Raw genomic sequence first — 22159 nt, 5'->3', positions numbered from 1 at the left:
GTAACCAATAAAAGGTAATGTATAACTTCCAAACCAGCAAAGAAAAAAAAGAAGGAAACATTTAATTCAAACAAAGTATGACAAATACAAGGTGCAAAAAAATAAAATGGTAGAAATAAAGTCAATTATACCAGTAATTATAACTGTAAATGGATTGAACTCTCCACTTAAAAGGTATAGCCTGTCAGACTCCAAAAATAATCCCACCAAAAGGGGCCAGAATAACTTTAATTTCAAAACTAGAAAAAGAAATTACAAGAGAAAAATTACAGGCCAATTTCTAAACAAAACATCAGCATACCAAACCCAACATTATGTTGAAAATATAGTCATCTTGATCAATCTGAATATTTTCTAGGAATGCAAGAGTGATTCAGCCTAGAAAAATCTATAATTCACCAACACACCAGATAAGAAGAAAAATGATATAATCACTCAAGAAAAAGTAAATTTCAAGGTTTATTCAGTCTTAAAAAATAGACAATTACAGAAACAAAAAAACCTCCCAAAACTCTCCTGGACATAGCAAGGGACTTCACCTGATAAAGGGCACATCTACAGCTAATATGATGAAATACAAACATATTCCCTTTACAAGCATGAACAAGATACATATGCCTATCACCACTTCTCGTCAACGTGTACTGGAAATCTGAGCAAGGACAGAAAAACAAGAGAAAATAAAATGATACAGAGATTGGGAAGGGAGAAACTAGATTTTCATTATTTGCAGGTAATATCTGTGTCTACCTAGCACTGCCCCCTCCAAAATCTGCAAATAAATTATTTAAATTAATAAAGCAATTTAGCCAGGTTACTAGATACAAAATTACTAACAAGTCAACTGTGTTTCTATACATAAGCAGTAATCAGAAAATGGTAATTAAAAAAATATACCTAGCAGTTGTAACCAAATCCCAACAGGAACTTTTCTCTTTTTTTAAGAATTTTATATGGAAAGCAGATATTCAAGAGTAGCCAAGGCACTTGTGAAAAACAAGATTGAAGAACTTCCCCTACTAGCTATCAAGAGGTATTACAAAGGTATGGGTACTAAGATAGGTGGTATCAGCAGAGGAACAGGCAAATACATCAGCAGAACTGAAAAGAGAGGGAAGAAATAAACCCACCTATATATGTAAGTGTAAACTTGATTTATGGCAGCTGCATTACAACGGGGGGACAGTCCAATACATGGACTTGGGACAACTGGTTACTGACATGGGAGAAAAGGGAAATTGGTTTCCTGCCTTACACCGTAAGTGAAAATCAATATCTGGCAGAATAAAGACTTAAATAAAAATGTAAAACTATAGACCTTTAAGGAGAAAATACAGGAGGCTATCTCTATGACATTAAGGTAGGGAAGGCTTTCTTAGACAACATTACAAAGCACTGACAGTAAACAACCATGATGAAAAGCTTCACTGACTTGGTCCTGGAGCCCACAAGACCAGTTACTCATCCATAAATTTTAATTTAGGAATGCATTTCCTGTTTCCAAGCACCTACCCCGACATCCTAGATGAACTATAAATGGTTCCAGTGGCCCCTTGGCGGTGCGGAGTGCAGCTGCGAATGATTCCGGATGGCTGGCTGTCCATCCGATCCCACCCTGCGAGTACGTTACCCTATAATAAACCGATCCACCAATTACATGGAGCTGCCTGCCTCAGTTTTCCATCTCAAGATGCCTTCTCAGTTTGGTGGGCACTTTTTGTTCCCTCCATCCTCCAATAGAGCTATTTTCCACTTATATAACCAAAAAAGGTTTAGTGTTCAAATACACGTAAAGAACATTAATAAGAAAGACAAACAATCCAATAAGAAAATGAAGAGCTATTCCACCAAGAAAAGCGAAAAACTTTTGAAAAGATGTTTAACTTCTCTAATCAGAGAAATGCAGAATCATCATGAGACACCATTTCAACACCGTGTAGGCAGACAAAAATTAAATTTTCTGATGATATCAAACGTGGGCAAGTATATGCAGCAACAGGAACTCTAATATACCACTGGGAGAAGTATAAGGTGGCAGTAGGAATGGTAAACACCTTTACAACTTGGCATCATATTGTAAAAAGTGAAGAGGCCTACACCAGATGTTTCAGGAATTCCACACCTTGTACAAGTGTACCCACAACGTACACAGGGATGTGCAGCAGCCAACCCTGTGTTTCTAGAATTACACATATGCCCACTGAGAAGGGGAAAGGAAAAATGCATAATACAGTCTCACAGCTGTATGAATAACTACCACATCACACATCAATATGGGTGACTCTCAAAACAGTGTTAACTGAAAAAAGCAAGTAAAATAAATACAAGAGGTATGAAGCCATTTCCACAGAGATGAAAAACATACAAAGTTACATAGCTTAGCATCAGGAGGCAGCACACAGGTAGACGCTGGACAGTGAGAATATTCTATTTTTTCAGTTGGAGGATGGGGTCGGAAACGCTGGCTTTGCTTCATAACTCACAGATGTCATATAAGTTTTTGGTATCAAACACTTCATTCTTAACTTTTTAACACTAGCGAAAAAGAGATGCTGAATGAATACACAACAAACTTTTACAGTTATTATGCTGAGGTCTGGGTAATACAGGACTTTTACTTCTGTATTGCTCATTTCTGGACCGTTTCAAACCGTTACAATTAACAAGTAATATGTTTGGGGAGAAATGACTGCAGAAAGGAAAACAAACTGCAAAGGAATCTGGGGCCTCTTATGATGAGGGGCAGAACTGTTTTCAACTTGTGCAATTTCTCCAGGATGTCCTAAATTAAGACTATTCTGACGGTGAAAAAGAATATGAAAATGAATATACGTACATTCACGTATGACTGAAAAATTGTGCTGTACACCAGAAATTGACACAACATTGTAAACTGAATATAACTCAATTTAAAAACCAACTATGCTAAGCATTCTCTGTTGGGTTAAGTCTGTAACATACTGAGAACATTTCCCAACAAAAATGAGTTTTAAATAAATGTTGGTTTTTACTGAAAGCATGCATACTACCGTTATTAACAATTACTGGTTTCCTTTAATTTTCATTATATTTATTTGCCTTTGGCCCATTTTCCCAAAATTCTGCACTTTCCAGTTTTGTTTTTTTAACTATACTGTAAACTAACATGAATCCTCCTCCATGTAAGTAAGTTAAACAAGCAATGCCTGCCTCCACTGCCCAAGAGCCCGCTTTCCGTTCTCGCCCGAGCATCAGTGCGGGGCGCCCCGCGAGCCCCGAACTACCTGGCACGACCGGGCAGAGGGCGACCGGGCTTGGGGCCTCTCAGCTCCAGCCCCTGCGTTCGGGAGGGGAAGAACCTGCCCCCGGGCCTTTGGGACCCCGCCCGCGACCTAGGCCCCGGGCCAGGCGCCTTACTTGCCGCTCTCCACGAAGTGGCCGGAACGCGGCCAAGTAACCCGGCGAGGCCCGGTACGGTCATCGCGCCCAGTCCCTCGGCGGCCGCGACGGCCCGGTCCCAGACGCAGCCCGCGGGTCAGCCTGCGCGTCCTCCCGCGCGCCGTCCCGGCCTGCCCCGCGGCAGGGGCGGGGTCTACGTGTGGCCGAGAGGGGCGGGGCCTCCGCAGTTCCGGCGGGGAGGGGCCTGAGTGTGGTGGGGCGGGGCCTCCCTGCGTCCGGAGCGGCGGGACTTCTTTAGTCCGTCCTGGGAATCCGTGCTTCTGGACCTGGCTGTAAGCAGGAAAAAGAGGGGCGTGGAGCGGCGCAGGCTTCTCACAAAGAACAGCCCAAACTACCTTGAACCCCGTGTTGATGAAAACCTCAAATCGCGGCTGGAGTTGGGTGAGGGTGTGATTCCGTTTCCTTCTCTCACTCTTGGCAGATCTCGGTTATGGTACACAGATCGGGCAGCTTCTGCTCTTTTTGTCCTGTAATAGGCGTCTTTCCCCTCAATTCTCCCTCCCTTTAATTTTTAAAATCTCTGCTTGTTCAGCGAATTCTTAGTCCGTCATTTCTGACCCACTGACCAAGTGACCTGAAGATGATGGTGTTGAGTGAGGTGCAGGGCAAGAGAAGGCTTTCCTTTCCGTCTGGTCCAGGCTGCAGTGGAGGGACACTGCCCCTTGGCCCTCGCGTTCCGGCGGCTCCAGGGATGCTCGGAGCCCGTGTGGCAGGTCCGGAGGCTTCACGTAACCTGTAGAAGTCTGTGCAGAATCACAGTGGAAGGCTCTAGAATTTTTGCCTTTTTTTTCCTTCTTTTTTCTTTTTTAAGAAACTTCTTGGCGAGCTTTCGGGCCCTGGTGATGTCTGACCAAGTCTGTTTCTCATGGTGAACCGGGAGTTATCTGGTCCTCCTAGATAAGGAGTCCTTTCACGAGGAGGAAGTGGTCTGTACAGAACACGGCCAGAGCCAGAACCCAAGCAATTTTCATTAGCAGGTAACTCGGTACTTCACATCCAGGCTTTTCACCTTTAGTACCTACAGCTTAGTGATGATTCTTTGTGGTCAGTTGACTGAGGACAAAATTCAAAGCTGGATTACAGAGGGCTTTGCTCAATACACTGACCAGTTGGCAAATGACTTCTTTGGCATTTCGAGTCCCATTTAACAGAGGCCCTCAGGGAACAGAAAGAAGATTCTCCTAGAGGGCAGAACATTATCTTATACTCTTTGGAAGGAGATATAGCTTGAGATAAAGATCTACATCACTTCATGGGCACTGGTTTAGTCAAGTGGTCAGGAAGTGGGAACATGCAGAGGTTTGGAAACATTTTCTGGAATAGGACCTGTCCAAAAACCCAAAGCATAAGAACCTTTCGGTCCCACTGAATGCTCAAAAAAAAAAAAAAAAAAAAAGTTCCCATTGCCAAAAGGCTTTTCATCAGAACAAGATTATGATATGTTATCTATTTCTGCCTAACATATTACACCAAAATTTTGTGGCTTAAAATGGTAAATATCTGTTCTCTCACAGTTTTTGTGGGTCAGGAACCCAGGAGCCAGCATGCCTCTGGCTCTAGGTTTTTCAAGAATTCCAGGCTCGCTATGGAGGCATGAGAAGGCAGGCTCTGCTTCTGAACTCACATACGTGATTTTTGGCAGGAGTTAGTTCCTTGCGGGCTTTGGGACTGAAAGCCTTCCTCAGTTCCGTGCTACATGGGCTTCTCCAAAGGTCATCTCACAACATGGCAGCTGGATTTCCACAGAATGAACAAACAAGAGAAAAGGGAGACTGATGGAACAAGATGGAAGCCACCGTCCTTCTGTAATCTAACCTCAGAAATGACATCCCATGACTTTTGCTGAATTCTCTCATTAGAAGTGAAGCAGCAGTTACAAAGGGGTGAATACCAGCTGGGGGGGGGGTCGTTGAAGGCCTTTTTAGATGTTGCCTACCACAGTGACCCACTCTGTAGTCAGCATTCTCTCCTCACCACAGCTGTTGCTCAGTGCCCCCAGTAACAAGGCAGCCATGGCAACGTAGAGACATGCAAGTATGTCTAACATAGTCTGTTCCCTGCCAAGACTAACAGGATAGCACCACTACTTGCAGTAACCAACCTGATCCCCTGACGTAGTTTAGTACAGCCCGGGTGGTAGGTTTGATTACAAGGGAACCCTACCATAATGAAGGAGGCAGTGATTTGTTCTGTAAGAGCAGACAGTTATTCTGGGTTTGGATTGCCTTCCCTGACTTGTGCTTCTTTTATACCCTTCACCTGTGGTTGTACTGAGTACCTTATCTCCCATACACTTGATGTATCATCATCCCATACAACATTGCTTCTTACCAAAGAACCCACGGATGCCTGTGTGTACTGATGCCTGTGGGATTAACCAGTCTTATCACATATCCCATCAGACCAGAAGCAACTGGTCTTACAGGACAGCTATGCTGAAGATTTACTTTTGGAGCCAGGTGAGAAAATATTCTTTGGGATGCTGTCCTGAAGAATTTGACATATACTCCAAATGAGTTAACAGTATTCAGTGATAACTCTTCTGTTGACAGAATAACAGGGTCCAGAGATTAGAAGAGGGATTGACACCTTGTTGTTACGTCTGACATTGACAGCTTGCTGTTGTTACCCTGCCCACATGTTTTGCTTTCCATTGTGGGGAGAGATGGTCTACCCTGGGTCCTGAGCATCCCTGCATATTATTGCTGAGTGTGCCAACTGCAACTCATTTCCTAATACTGAGCAGAGACTGTAGCTAGACATGGACATCTTAGGAGGTCAAGGCATCAGCACCATTTAACTGCTGCTCTCCTGGGGGAATGAGCTGGCTTGTTTGCTGCTTGTTTTCTGCTTGTTCAAATACTGCTTGGCTCTTGGACCTGGATTCTTCTCCTGTAATTCAACCCAAAAGGGTTGGCCCTGAGTCGTGTGTACAAGTGTCACCTGGCACTCAGCATTGCTATGGGAATCGGGGCTCTGGGAACTGGTGCAAATATGCTGACACTTTGGCTGCTACTGCTTTGTTGTAATAAAGTCTCTTGCCTCTGACCCAGGAGTCTCCTGTCTCCATGCATCCATGAAACTAACTGCACAAGCAGGGCTACAAGTAGATAAAATCTCAGACGCTTCACTGCTTTTGTCATCCATATCCATGATTTCAGGTTCTTTTGGTACCAATTTTTGTACCCAGAGTGGGGCACAAGGGGATGATACAAAGTTTTCTCTGAATTGGAAGCTGGAATTGCCACCTGGACATTTTTAGTTCATTGCCCTAGGTAAGGAATTAGAAAAAGAGGTTATGGGTCCATCTGTAGTGATGAGCCCTGATGACCTTGGGGGAAGAGGGAGCAGGGAAAGCACTCTGACTAGAACTTGGGGTCCTGGGGTACCTCCTCACAATATCATGATGAACTGTAAAAATTAAGCAAAGACTACTGCAACCATACACAGGCAAGACCACCCAAGCCTTCAATCCTTGGTTCACACGTGAGGTAAAGAAATCTGATCAGCTAAGGTGCTGGTCGAACACAAAGGAAACAGGGATTAAGTGGCAGTGGTGACAAGTCATAACCATCTAGCCTCATGACCAGTGGCAGAACTGAGGGCTGTATTTACCATAGGCTTTTAAAATTTTTTTCAATCAGAGAGCTTTGGGACATAAAACATGCTGCTATCGATATCCTGTCCTGGAGATTCTGAGTTGATTGGTCTGTAACCGGCCCTAGAGTTCACCAAGGAAATTTGCAAAACACGGCTCTAGCGGTATTTTCTTCCTCATTGGTTCCTGCTTGTGCTTATATAGTACTATTGTTGTACATAGAGGTGATGGTGGTGAAATCACCATTTTGTCTGTGGGTTGCAAACTCCTGAGAAAAGATCATTACAAAACCAGAGGAGAAATGGACAAAACACCGAGATCCAGGACTTGAAAGTGGATGGGGGATAACAGTAGTATGTTCGGAGGAAGCATTTTTAAAAATGAGTAAATATGGTGCCAGTGAAAAGTAGACAGAGTGCAGTGGCCGCAACAGGGTTCTGAGGGGGTTGGCGAACCCACCAGACCGGGAACTTCTGGAACTCCTTCCTGAGGGAATCGTGACCAAGATGTGGAATAGTGGGTTTGAAAGCTATAGCAGCAGCTCCTTCTGGGGACCGGGCAGCTACACGCAGTCCACAGGGGGCTTTGGACCGCCAACACCTTCTCAGGCTGAAAAGAAATCTAGAACCGGAGCTCAGCACATTGTGCCCTGTACCACCCCTCAGCTGCTTTCTGTTGCTGTAGTTGATGAAGTGTTCAACATTGGGAATGCTGAGATTTCACAGGGCACTATTGTGGGGATAATTAGACATGCAGAGAAGGCTGCAACCAACATTGTTTACAAAATAGATGACATGACAGCCGCACCCATGAACGTTCGCTAGTGGGTTGACACAGATGATGCCAGTGGTGAAAACACTGTGGTTCCTCTAGAAACATATGTGAAAGTGGCTGGTCATCTGAGATCTTTTCAGAACAAAAAAGCCTGGTAACCTTTAAAATCATGGCCCTAGAGGATATGAATGAGTTCACCACATATTCTGGAAGTAGTCAATGCGCACATGATGCTCAGCAAGTCTAACAGCCAGCCCTTAGCAGGGAGAGCACCTACCAGCAATCCAGGAATGGGTGAAGCAGGGAACTTCGGTGGGAAAAGCTTCATGTCAGCGAATGGCCTCACTGTGGCCCAAAACCAGGTGCTGAATTTGATTAAGGTTTGCTCAAGACCTGAAGGATTGAACTTTCAGGATCTCAAGAACCAGCTCCAACACACAAGTGTAGCCTCAGTCAAGCAAGCTGTAGATTTTCTAAGCAACGAGGGACACATCTATTCCACTGTCGATGATGATCATTTTATATCCACAGATGCAGAATAACTGGATTTAATGGCACCCGAGATGTCTTCCAGCTGGGCCTGTTTTTGCAACCTGTTATCTCCAGCTGTGCGTGTCTGGCCAGTTGACTTCTAGGAAGTAGGTTTTATCTACAAAATGTCTCAATTGACATCCTTTTGAAATATACTGCTCTTCTGTTTTTTGAAGCTCAAATAGATATGAGCAACTGACAGGAATGTAAACCAGGGCAGAATTTCCTAAAGAAATTACAAATTAGAATAGATGGAATTGGAAGAGGAATGCTGCCAAGAGTTGGGCAGCCTGACTTAGATAATTCTCAGGAGTTGCTATTCCTAAATTGTTTCCTGTAGAGAGAAGTTGAACTGAACTAGGGCCCACCAGCAGAGAGCTAGCCAAGAAGCCCACCAACCTCTGCCTGTTCTGTTCCCCACTTTGGTTTTGTGGTATTACTTTCAGAACTGCACTTCCTTTCACCTTGTCATGACTGCCGCCAAAAGTGTTTTTATAAGCGTGGCGTTCTAGAGTGGCAGCCTCGTGGGGCAGAGAGGAAGAAGTGTTACTGTGTTCTGAACAAAATAAGTACATTCATATATTTAATAAAATAGTTGTATTATTGCAAAAAAATAAAAAAATAAAAATGAGTAAATATGACATTTGTAGATGTTGGGAAGACAAAGAGATGGACTATGGTAGACTTCTGACATGTTTTGCTATTTGGTGCTCAGTCATCAACCCCATTCACGTGTCTGGTGAATTCTGTAGGAGAAACGGTCTCATCATCTACTGGGGCTGCTGAGAGTCAGACACACTGGCTGTCTTTGGTGGCTGACAGCCTGAGTGCTGGCCCAAGACTAACCTTGGTCACTTGCACAAGCTCATCAGACTTTGAATTGGGAGTGTGGTGCAAATAAGCGGAGTGTCTGGAACCCAGTTTTCAGAGGCATCACTGCCAGCAGAATTGCGCACAAGCTTCCAGCTCTTCCTGAGTCAGAACCCGGCTACAACTTTGATCATCTAGCTTCCTTCGGTTTCCACCTGTTTTCCAAGAGTGGTTCTCGTGCCTTTCTGTCAGTTCTGGGAGTTGCCTACCTATATTCTTGAGGTAAATTCTTCTCTTGCTTAAGTTAATCACAATCGTTTTTTGTTGTTTGCAAACCAGGATTCTGACTTGTATATACTTTATTGAGATTTGTTCTTTAAGAGTCAACTACACTGCTTCGGATAATCATTTCCCCTCTCCCTCAGAATCCCACCCCACCCCTGCACTCTGAATCTGAAGGTGAATACCATATGATAGTTTCCCTGGTAAATCAGAAGTTAAATCTGTTATATTTTAAATCTTGATCATTGGTGTACTTTTAGAACTGTATTAGAACAACTAAAAACCAATCAACCAACCGTGATCATAAAATACAGTTACATGATTACAAATAAGAATGAATACTTTGATAAACCTGGAAGATTATTCAAACTTAGAATAAGTTTGAACTTTTTTTAGTTAAAAAAGGGAAATAAATAAAAAGAAATGAATAAAAGAAGAAAGTATGATATTTCAAACTCAGGACCAAGTTATGTGACGATGAAAAATGTGTGTAACAAAAATACGTGGTGAATAATACGTATATTTACATTTCCCAGGTATAAGGCATTTGGTATATTATTGCTGTCAATTCATCAACTTTTCACGTACTTTTTAAAAAGTAAAGAATTATGGAGAACAATCAATGAAATACCTTTTAACTACACTTAATATATGCAAAAGATGTAAATTATAAAAATACTTTACAAAGGCTGTAAATTATACAATCATGTTGGTTCTATAAAGTTAATTAATATAGTCTATCCAGTTATAAATAACAATATACCTCTCGTATTCTGAAAATAAGCAAGTGTTTTAGCTGTTCCTCCAGAGAGCCACTTGTTCATTTATTAACAGCAGAGGCAGTAACACAATGCTAAAAATAAACATGCGTCAATTTCACAATACATACTTACAAAAACCTTCAGTCTATCACAACTGGCGAATGCAAACAGACCATCTACTGATCCTTAGTGCATTATTACTTTCACAAGTAAAACAGGAAAGGAAAATAGTGAATTTAATGCTATTCAGCACCTTGAGTAAAGTCAAAAGACTTAACAGCTCCATATATCAAAACATTTGCACCTGTATCACCAACATGTAAAGTTAATTATTTTGTTCCATTTTAAACATGAATTATTTTATTTACATTACTCTTTAGTTCAACAAACTTTAATATTTAAAAATTATCTAAATTCATAAAAGTATTCCATAAATTTCAACATTTAATTATTATGTACATACAAGGAAGTCCATGAAAAAAGTTAAATGTAGTCAGAAAGTTCAAGCAACATTACCAAATTTAGCAAAATTCCAACCAAATCAAGGCAGAGGGCATTCAAACATTCAAAAATCTCTAGATGCTGCTAACATGAACATAAAAAGTTCCAGTAGTAAAAGTCAATATGAGAAATAATGTTGAAATCACCAGTAGAAAATATATTTTAATAGGCATGACATATGTTTACTAGCAACAGTAATAATGATTTTTCTATAGAAAACTTTTATAACATTGTCATGTATGAACTACCTGGTTTGAGAGGGCTACAGAGTTGATTTCAAAAAATATATTTTAGCAGCCATAATTTTATTTCCAGTTAAAACATAGTAAAATGTTAAAAGTAAAATTTATAATTAACTAAATAATACCCCAATACTAGAAAATTTAAAATTCCATGCTGTTCTAGCAATGATGCCTCTAATACAACGTGTCTGATGTAAGGATTGTGGAAAGCCAACAATAAACAATCAGACATACATGTGGGCTTAAAGTTTCACTGAAATACTTATGTAGCAAAATATATGAAAAAGTAATAGAAAAGTAAAAAGATAAAATTAAAAAAATATTGCACAGCCACATTACCTAGAAAGTAAAGTTGATGTTTAAAAAGCTCTAAACATGGATGATATAAATTATCTTCCATATAAAAAGGTATAAATATATCTTAGAACGTATCAGCATCTACAGTTTAATATAATACATTATCTGAATCACTGCTGAATGAGGTAATTGTCAAGTCTCTAACAGCGTTTTTATCCTATTGAAAATATTTAAGGGCAGCAACCAGAAAGAATTTCTCTAAGAAGATTTCTGAATCAAGAACAGCTATATGTGCAGCTCTCCCGATGAGCGAATCAGCTGTATTGGGCAATGCATTGATGACATTATATCGAACCAAGTTACAGTCTTTGCTTAGCAGAACCGGGCGAAGCAGATTGTGGATCATTTCTGAATATATCTGTCCTATGGAGCAAACAGAGAAAAGGAAAATGGGTTCACATGAATAACTGAAAAAAATTCTAAGTCAACTTTCATATAATTTATAAAATTTAGTTATGGTATTTCCATTTAAAGCAGAAAAATGTTTTAAAAGGTTTTTTTCTTGAATATTGTTTTTGAGACTTTTTTTTAGAAAATATAAAGAATCACATTATTTATCTAGCCAAGTAAAATAACAAACTTACTGTACAGCTTTCTTGTCAATTTGATATTTTTAATTAAAAGCAATAAATACAACAGAGAAAATAGTTTTCTTCAACATTAAGTCACATATAACTCACTAAACCATTGTGAAAGTAAGGTTGCTGTGCTGAGATGTTATGATGGGGCCAAACTAAAAACTCGAGTCTAGAGCAAGTACTTTAAAAAAGTTTCCGTGGCGGTCAACATTCCACATATTTCCAATTTATTTTGAGAAAGAATAGCAACTTCCCATAATCAGGAGAAAAATGTGAGTTTGACTCAAAGATCAGATTTTTTTCTTTTTTTTTGGTCTGCAGGTTTATTTCATGCTTGCTGCTTCTTTTAATTCCAGAGTTGTGCTCCTCTCTCCCTCTTTCTGTTAATTCTTACAGTGGATTTATTGAGGGCATGCAAAGCATAAAAGATAAAGGTTAGGTATACATACACGTAAAAGCACAAGCTGCCTTAAAGGGGCAAGACGGTTTTTAATGATCACACATTACTGTATTACTAACAGATTAGTGCTAACACATGTCCGGCAACGTGTGAATCTTAGGGAGGCAAGAATTAAATTTCAGACGAGAGACAGGATGTAGCCTGCGTAATGATGAGAGGGGAGTAGTATACAGAAGTATAATTAGAAAAAGAAGAGAGAGGTGTTTGAAAGAGGGATTATTATATACATTCACAAAAAAAGTTTTAAAAATAATTTTTTATATTGCACTAGTTTGATTTACAACATTATATTAGTTTCAAGTTTCAACACAGTGATTCAATATTTTTCACAGATTATACTCTTTTAAAGTTACTATAAAATATTGGCTTTATTCCCTGTGCTGTACAGTATATCCTTGTAGCTTATTTACTCTATACACAGCAGTTTGTACCTCTTAATCCCTTACCTCTATCTTGCCCCTTCCCCATCTCTCTTCCCACTGGTAACCACTAGTTTGTTCTCTGTTTCTGTTTTCTTGTATTTATTCATTTGCTTTATTTTTTAGCTTCCACATATAAGTGATAAAATATACAGTATTTGTCTTTCTTTGTCTGACTTATTTCACTAAGCATAATACTCTCCAAGTCCATCCATGTTGTTGCAAAATTTCATGCTTTTTCATAGCTGAGTAGTAGTCCATTGTGTGTGTGTGTGTGTGTGCGCACGCGCGTGCGTATGTATCAAATCTTCTTCATCCATTCATCTGTTAATGGACGCAACATTGCTTTGATATCTTGGCTATGTAAACAATACTACTATGACTATTAGGGTGCATATTTTTTTGAATGAGTGTTTTCCATTTCTTTGGATATACACCCAGAAATGGAATTGCTGGATATGGTAGTTCTACTTTGAATTTTTTGAGGAAACTTCATACTGTTTTCCACAACGCAGCCATGCAGCAGTTTACATTCCCATTACAAGCGTGCAAGGGTTCCCTTTCTCTCACATTCTCACCAACATTTGTTATTTGTGATCTTGATTTGCATTTCCCTGATGACTAGTCATGTTGAGCATCTTTTCATGTGCCTGTTGGCCATCTGTACATCTTTTTTGGAAAAACGTCTATTCAGGTCCTCTGCCCATTTTTCTGATTGGGTTGTTTGTTTTTGGATATTGAATTTATGAGTTGTTTATATATTTTAAATATTAACTCTTGATCAGACATTTCATTTGCAAACATTTTCTCCCATTCAGTAGACTGTCTTTTTGTTTTACTGATGCTTTCCTTTGCTGTGCAAAAGCTTTTAAGTTTAATTAGGTCCCGATTGTTTGCTTTTGGTTTTGCTTCCATTGCTTGGAGAGAGATGCAAATATTGCTATAACTTATGTCAAAGAGTGCCTATGGAGTTTTATGGTTTCTAGTCTTACACTTAGATCTTTAATCCATTTTGAGTCTACTGTTTTATATGGGGTGAGAAAATGTTCTAATTGCAGCGTTTTACAGGTAGCTGTCCAGTTTTCCCAGCACCACTTATTGAAGAGACTGTCTTTTCTCCATTGATATATTCTTGCCTCTTTTGTCATAGATTAATTGACCGTATGTGTGTGGGTTTATTTCTAGGTTTATTCTGTTCCATTGATCTCTGTGTCTGCTTTTGTGCCATTGCCATGCATCACTGTAGCTTTGCAGTATAGTCTGACGTCTGCGAGGGTGATACCTCCAGCTTTGTTCTTTTTTCTCAAGATTGCTTTGGCAATTTGGGGTCTTTTGTGGTTCCGTATGAATGTTAGGATTATTTGTTCTAGTTCTGTGAAAAATGTCCTGGGTGTTTTGGGAGGGTATAGCTCAGTAGTAGAGCATGTACTTAGCATTCACAAAGTCCCAGGTTCAATCCGCAGTACCTCCATTAAAAACAAACACCTAACTTTTGCCCCCACAAAAAAGAACAAAAATAAAAAACAAAAAATGTCCTCAGTGTTTTGACAGAGATTGCATTAAATTTGTAGATTGCTTTGTGTAGTATGCTTATTTTAGCAATATTGACTCTTCCAATCCAAGAACACAGTGTATCTTTCCATTTGTTTTATGCTCATTTTAACAATATTGACTCTTCCAATCCAAGAACACAGTATATCTTTCCATTTGTTTGTGTCACTTTCAATTTCTTTCATCACTGTCTTAAAGTTTTCCAAGTACAGGTCTTTTATCTCCTTAGTTAGATTTATTCCTAGGTATTTTATTCTTTTTGATACAATTGTACAATGAGATTGTTTTCTTAATTTTTGACAGTTTGTTCTTAGTGTATAGAAATGCAACAGATTTCTGTATATCAATCTTGTATTCTGCAACTTTACTGAATTAATTTATTGCTTCTAATAGTTTTTGTGGTGCTTTTAGGATTTTCTATATACAGTATCAAGCCATTTACAAACAGTGAGTTTTACTTCTTCCCTTCCAATTTGGATGACTTTTATTTCTTTTTCTGATTACTGTAGGTAGGACTTTCAATCCTATTTGAATAAAAGTGATGAGGGAGTATCCTTGTCTTGTTCCTGATCTCAGAGGAAATGCTTTCAGCTTTTCACCACTGAGTATGAAGTTCGCTGTGGGTTTGTCATAAATGGCCTTTATTCTGTTGAGATATGTTCCCTCTACACCCACTTTAGTGAGAGTTTTTATTATAAATGGATGTTGAATTTTGTCAAATTCTGCATGTACTGAGATGATCATGTGATTTTTATCTTTTGTTTTGTTAATGTGATGTGTCACACCCACTGATTTGCAGATACTGAGCCATCCTGCCATCCCTGGGATAAATCCCACTTTTAGTGTATGATCCCTTTAATTTTTTTGTTGAATTTAATTTGCTAATATTCTGTTGAGGATTTTTGCTTCTATGTTTATGAAAGATACTCAATTATAATTTTCTTTTTTTGTGGTCCTCTGTCAAGTTTTGGTATCAGGGTGACACTGGCACTGTAGAATGAATTTTTAAGTCTTCCTTCATCCTTAATTTTTTAGAATAGTTTGAGGATAGCTGTTACCTCTTCTTCAATTTTTTGGTAGAATGCACCAATGAAGCTTTTGTGGTCCTAGACTTTTGTTTGTTGGGAGATTTTTTTTTTTTTAAAAACTAATTAAATTTCATTACTGGTAATTATATGTTCATATTTTCTATTTCTTCCTGTTTCAGTCTTTGGAGATTTTACATTTCTAGAAATGTATTAATTTCTTCTAGGTTGTCCATTTTATTGGTGTATAATTGTTCATAGTAATCTCTCATGATCCTTGTACTTCTGTGGTGTCAGATGCTGCAACTATCGTCTTACATTTCTGACTTTACTCATTTTTTGCACCCCTTTTGGTTCTTGATGAGTCTGCTTTCTGCCATCTGTGACTAAAAGTAAGGTACAGTCGAACATGCAGCATGACCATTACTGCAATCACCAATCCCAGTAATCTGGAGGAAATTAAAAAATGCATTACTTCCGAGGCAGTAAAATGGACAAGCATTTGTAATTAGATGAAAGAAATGACTTCACTGGCAAAAACACCTTACATGGCAGGAGAAAAGAAAGGAAGGAAAATGAAGGAAGGAGAGCTGTCACTGTCGGTGGGAGGAAAAGGATGTAAAAGGAAAGGGAGGACAAGAGAAAGAAGAGAGAACATGACCACAGGGACAACTTGGTACAGACTCCTGTAGATGGAACTCTTTGAAATGCTTGTGATTTATTCTGTTACCTGACTGTTTGTCCTTTAGAGCCGTTTTACACATTTCAATGCGGGCAGAATGATAAGGGACATAGCGATCCTGCAGAGACCCCACTAGCACAACATTCTTGAAATAATGAAGCCCTAAGAAGAAAAAACACTGAGTTAGAATGTAATAATCAACCAGATTTAAGATACTTACTAGTATCATATTAAGTGACCACAAACTTTATTTCCTCAGTAGTATTATGTTTATGGCTTTTCAAATACCTGGTGAATTCTTTCTCTACACGTCCATATATTCTCCGAAAGACCCCCAGCTTCAGTGCATGTGGTTTATGTGCTGATAGGAGACGTGTGTTTGTGCTGAGTGAGTGCAAGGCCTGTGGCGGGGGGTTAAGGGAGAAGTTACAGGTGGTGGGCTAAAATTCTACGGGACGTATTTCATGACATTCTTATTTTCCAAAGGATATTCATCAATATTTAGGATTATTTCTCAAAGTAACAAAAGCACACGCTTCCATAAAAACAAACAAAACACCCTATATGAAATCATTTAAAGGTGACTTTTGACTTTTTCATTTGATCCTTGCATAGTATTACTTATATTTTCTCCTTATTTAAGCATGATGTCAAGAGGATAAATGCTTAGAGTTTTCCAATAATAAAAAAAATTTTTGTGATCCATCCAACAGACTTTTGTCAGGTCTATTTTAATATTTTTATTTTTTTGTATACTAGGTAAGTTTAGGGCTTGTGTCCTTAGGATACTTTGTTAAATAACTCATTTAAGTACTGAAACCATGATCTTGACCTCTTTAGTACCAATAATGTTCTAATTTTACTATTTGGCTCAAGACTAGTAAATAAAAAACCAAAACTTTACACGATAATTAAGATACAAATCAAAGATGGCAACACATTAGAACTGGGTGTGTAGTACAAAGAATTTTGTTCTGGAATGTTCCAGAATAAAATTTTGATACTTTTTGCACACTGAAATTCAGATTCTTAGAGATAGACCAATTCTGGGGACTACTGTGGATCCAGAGATAGGAAATCTTTGTAGAAGTTCCCTTTCTTCCTTGGAATTTAAGAATCCTAATAGTGAGAAGAGTTTAGACCAACACACGGCCAAGGGTATCTCTCTCTATATCTATCTATCTATCTATCTATCTATCTATCTATCTATCTATCTATCTATCTATCTACACACACACTCTATGCCAATATAAGGTCATCCCTTCTTTTTCCAGTGAGAAGATACTACTTTGTGGCCACTTGAATATAAACAATTCTAGAGATGTAAGTGGAATAATCAAATGTCTATAATAGGAATTAACTCAGTTGCACAAACATCTTTAAAATTATATTTTAGAAAGACATTCAGAAAAGTTGACTTTTTCCCTTCATTTTCACATTTCATGAGAGAAATCAATTCCTCTTTTGGTATCATTTGACACCCATGACTTCATCAGTGCTATTTTGGGAATCATCTATGTGTCAGAGCAGAGGTCTTCAAAGTGGAATACACTTACCCCAGGGGTAATTTAAGACTCTCCATAGTGTAGATGGGCACTTACATCTTTAAGAAAATTGATTTCTAGATCCCAACTTCCCTGTGTGTACTGTTCTAAAAATGACTTTTCCGTCTCCCACTTTACAAGAGAAAGATATTTCTCCAATCTATTTCAGATCCTCTTATGGTGTACAGGCCTGGGGTATAAATGTTTCTGGGAGAACCAAGCAAAATATGAATGAAGTCTTACTTTATCTTACAAAAAGTAAGTTTGATTTGACTGTTTGACATTAAGAAATGGCTGTGCCACTTAGCATTTATAGCACATATTTTCCATAAATTAAATGAGCTTAATCTATAATCCCAACTGAATGAGCCGTCTTTATATTTTTATGAAAATATAATTAAATGTGTACTACATCATATGCTGGAAAATAAATCCTTTGCAACTATTTAAAATTACAGAAAATAGTTTTAGGTGTCACTGTAAAATGATACAAGGGGATACAAACTTTTTCAAAATTCTTTCAAGGGGTAAACGAGCCAAAAATGTGAAAACTAGTGTCCTATGGTACATCATCTTCACTTCTAACCAAGATAATTTAAGTACTGTACTTTCTGAATCTAAGTATGAGGCTGTTAACTGAAATTTTACCCTGAGCTGGATGAAATCTGTCATGTAATAGTACGGTTGGCTTGTTCATTTGTCTAAGAGGTGTGTATCCGTGTCCTCCGTAATGGGCAGCCATCTTGCACAACTCTGGGGACACCGTTCACATTACAGTCGACATGAACAACACTGCGTGGACATGCACATTGCACAGCCTGGGGCAGCCTTGCTCAGTATTGCTCATTTTTATATTTTCCCAAATGACTGTTTTCCTCAAACCACCTCTACCCACCCCTCTTCCCTCTCACCTCTGACCTTCCTATTTCACTGAGAATACATAGGGATCAGAAGAGACCTTGCACATACTTCCACCTTCATGTTCTGCCTCTGCTCCCGTTCCTGCTCCCACCTCGGGCCAGCGAGGTCCCAGCCCTCCATCTGTTTAAGGACATGGCTCTAGTAGCTGTCCCATCCTTCTCCTGCATCATCAGTTTTCCCTTCTGTATGGATCATTCTTATGCAGGTAAAATATTAAAATAGCTCCTATCTTAAACAAATCAATCAATGAATCTGTCCTTGGACTTTATACTCCCCTCCAATAACCACCCCATTTCGTGGCACTGCTTTATTTCTACTGCTTATATTGTAAGAATAACAGTCATCACACTAAAATTACATTAAATGTATGTTTCAAAATGATGGCTCTTTCCAGAGATTCTGCTGTGCTTCTATACAGGAATGACGCTCAGGTGGAGAATCAACTGCTTTAGACCAAGATCCTGGAGACAAAGGCCTGTGCCTCCTCAGGCCTGGGCAGCTCGGTGGAACAGAAGTTCACAAAATTGGTAAGGAATAGGTGAGGGGATTTCTAAGAAACCCTTAACAGTCAGATCCCGTGCTGATAAAATAAATAAAATCAAAGATCCTGATACTGATATAAATACACCATATTGTCATATTTTTAAATGTGATTCCTAAGATAGCACTATCGTTTGAGAATGCATTTTAAATTTAGTCATCAGTGATTATTACAACAATAAGTTTTTTACCAACAATGTATTATTACTACTATTGTGCTTCTGTAGGGAAGTTTGCTTTTTGTATTAGCCAAGAACCAAATTAAACAGACTATGACTCTTTTTGGAGTCTCTGGGTTTCAATTCCCGTGTAGCAGTGTTGGCCAGAGAGGACAGAAACGCAAAGTGAAACATGGTAGCCCCAGACGCGCGATGCTGGTGGGAGCCATGGGAGCACCTGGTCTGGGCTGAAGTCCAGCTAATACAAATATCTGAAGTCTTCATTTTGGGAGCCTCGTACTTCAGTACATCTCTGCACCTACGCTGATCCCACCTGCTCAAAGACGGCCTTGACAGCTGGGCTTCGGGTTAGGACTGCATTCAGCCCCTGAGGTGACTAGTTCTTGGTTGAAAAGTTACCTCTCACTTGGGAAAGTAACAAGATTTCCCCATCTATAGAATGAGGTAGTTTAACTAGAAAAGTTTCTAAATATTTTAGTTACTTTTCAGGATTAACAAGAAAAAGATTAAAGCAAATCTTCAGTATCTTTCCGGACGGTATAACTGCATGGTTTATGATGAACGACACGGTAACGGCGGCTTTCATCGTCATTATCTTAGTCTTCCTGGTACCTTTAGCTGCTCGTTTGTTCTGAAAACTTTCAACGAGTTTTAAAGCAATTCATATTGACTCATTTCTGTTTGCTTTCTGGCAATGGCTAAAATAACCATTCTGAACTGCTGGGTTTGCACCCTAAGGAGCACTGAGCAGCGTCTGGAGAAAATTTGTTTCTCACAAGCAATGGGTAGGGCACGCGAGGGTGCTGAGGGGTGCGTGCGCTACTGGGCATCTAACGGGTAGAGGCCAGGGATAGTGCTAAACACCCTACGATGCACAGGACAGACCCTGACAACGAAGAATCATTCAGCCCCAGATGTCGACAGTGCTGAGGCTGAGGAACCCTGTGCTTTCTAAATGGACATAGTCTATGCAATGTGAAACTGTTCTTATTTTTACTCATTTATTTTAAATTACATCTTAAAGAATTCACTTCCTAAAATAATGTTAACTGATGCGGATTCTTTTCCACACTTTCAGAAACAAAATACACATGTTATTTATCAGTCAAGTGATGCCTATTATTAAGTACCTCCTCAATCTGCTGCAAGAAAAGATTATCTAGAGCCACAGAAGCACAGCAGGAGACTCCTCTAATTGTTATAGTTTATTTGTCAGAATTCAACAGCTGGTAAAGAGATCCTAAGCAGATGTTTTTAGGAAGATCTTAAAATAAAGATATTGTGTTTTTGAAATCCCAACAATGAATAGATTCTTATTTGGCTACTTCTGAGCCCTCACGATGGAACACAGGAGCACCCTGGTCCTTCGCTCCCTGTAGCCTGACCTGTGCATCGCTGGTGTCACCTAATCGACACACATATCCACTTACCTTCCACACTGCTCTAGTTCTTTCTTCTGCCCCTTGGTATTCAAGGCAGACATACTGGAAATGCTACAACTACACTGTGTGAATTAGTCATATACCCTGTCAGCAATCTGTAGAATGCTATAGGTTTTTTGGCTATAAAAATCAGTATTTATAATTGTAATGCCTTAATCAAAAAAGATACTTTCCTCTTAAAAGTAACACTTCTGTAGTCCTTTACGAGATTTATTGTGTTCACAAAACAAACAAGGTAACTCACACTTAATATAAGATTTTTACTAAAAGGATAACATTTCTCAGTTGTTTTCAAAATCACTCAAATCATTTTAAGGTTTTAAATGTTTCCTTGATTTTAAAATAATGAATACAGTAAAAACAAAAACAAAAAATAATGACCAGGTTTCAATTAAGGAAAGCTATTAACCATGGACATGCTGCAGAGAAAGGAAGACTTTGCTTAAATAAAAGAGGGAAGAGGGTAGAGGCTGGATTTCGTCTTAGACAGGTTCTTTTAGGCTTTCTCCAAAGGAACAGGAAACTGGCCGTTCAGAAGAAACAGAAGCAATAATGGGACAAGGGCATCCAAGACTCTGGAGCTTTAGCAGAGTAAAATATAAAAGAAAAACCTAGGTCTCATGATTATTTAAAAACACCTGAGAATAGTATATTGGCTAAGTTAACATGGTTAAGTAAACACTGCTCTGTTTTCCTGTTTTATTTACTTATGTTTCTAACAGGAACCCATATATATTTTGGGAGGGGAGAGGTAATTAGGCTTATTTATTTATTTAATGGAGGTACTGGGGACTGAACCCAGGACGTTACGCATGCTAGGCATGTGCTCTACCACTGAGCTGTACCCTCCCCCTTGAACCCATATATTTTCACTTTGTGAATAAAGTAATTATATGTATATATATATAGGTGAAGCAATTTCCTAGGAACTCATTTCTCATAATTCTTCAGATGGCCAAAAAAAGAAAAGAACACAGCTAAAGAGAGACTTGTTCCAACTCCTGTGACAACATTATAATTTTTAAAATCAATTAATGAATATTTGTTGACATTTAAAACTACAAATAGAAAAAAACTTCTAAAGTTCTTGAAAACATACATTAATGGCTTAGTGTAACAACAGTAGTTTTAGGCGCTGAGGCTAGTACGCAGCCTTGCTATGCTTCAGTGTCCTCATCTGCAAAATGGGGGCAACAGCATTCCCACTTCACAAGGGTAAATAAGCTAATATTGTAACACTATTAGGTGGCACCTGGAATACAGTAAGTGCCATATGTGTGTTAGGTATTAGTCATATATTTCAATGCTATTTATCGCAGTAGTTATGACTATTAGAAAATAGTATTCTTTCATGTTATTTTCTATAATATTAATTTAATTCAAGTGTAAACTAATAAATTTATTTCTAGTTACAAGTAGAAATCTTAAAACATAAAAACAATATTAATAGGTCATTTGGATAATTTTTGTAGCTAGTGATATTGACGGTTCTGCTAAAAAAAAGCCTTCTAAAATAGATTTATG

The 22159-nt window shown here is 38.8% G+C and overlaps 2 protein-coding genes and 1 pseudogene across 12 annotated transcripts in view; 1 reads left to right on the top strand and 2 right to left on the bottom strand.

Annotated features, from left to right (window-relative positions):
- The window catches only part of SDHAF4 (succinate dehydrogenase complex assembly factor 4), a 62145-nt gene extending 58580 nt beyond the window's left edge, over positions 1–3565 (bottom strand). For all 7 annotated transcript variants that reach the window (XR_012508771.1, XR_012508772.1, XM_045504766.2 and 4 more), the window contains exon 1: positions 3397–3565. Coding sequence is in view for 5 of the 7 variants with exons in the window: in XM_045504766.2 (XP_045360722.1) it covers positions 3397–3460 (64 nt within the window). In the remaining 2 variants the exon portion in view is untranslated. The remainder of the gene's footprint in view (positions 1–3396) is intronic.
- A 106-nt stretch (positions 3566–3671) lies between these two features.
- LOC105078929 (replication protein A 32 kDa subunit pseudogene) lies at positions 3672–20302 on the top strand (annotated as a pseudogene).
- FAM135A (family with sequence similarity 135 member A) overlaps positions 10233–22159 on the bottom strand; it is a 119349-nt gene continuing 107422 nt past the window's right edge. For all 5 annotated transcript variants that reach the window (XM_074368751.1, XM_074368754.1, XM_074368752.1 and 2 more), the window contains 2 exons: positions 16058–16171; positions 10233–11657 (listed from right to left, as the gene is read on the bottom strand). In XM_074368751.1, coding sequence (XP_074224852.1) covers positions 11452–11657; positions 16058–16171 — 320 coding nt within the window. In that variant the 3' untranslated portion in view covers positions 10233–11451. The remainder of the gene's footprint in view (positions 11658–16057; positions 16172–22159) is intronic.

This window comes from Camelus bactrianus, chromosome 8 (assembly GCF_048773025.1).
Source record: "Camelus bactrianus isolate YW-2024 breed Bactrian camel chromosome 8, ASM4877302v1, whole genome shotgun sequence".
In the NCBI taxonomy this organism is placed as follows: Eukaryota; Metazoa; Chordata; class Mammalia; order Artiodactyla; family Camelidae; genus Camelus; species Camelus bactrianus.
Note: the sequence above shows the minus strand (reverse complement) of the source record. Positions and strands in the feature narration are given on the sequence as shown.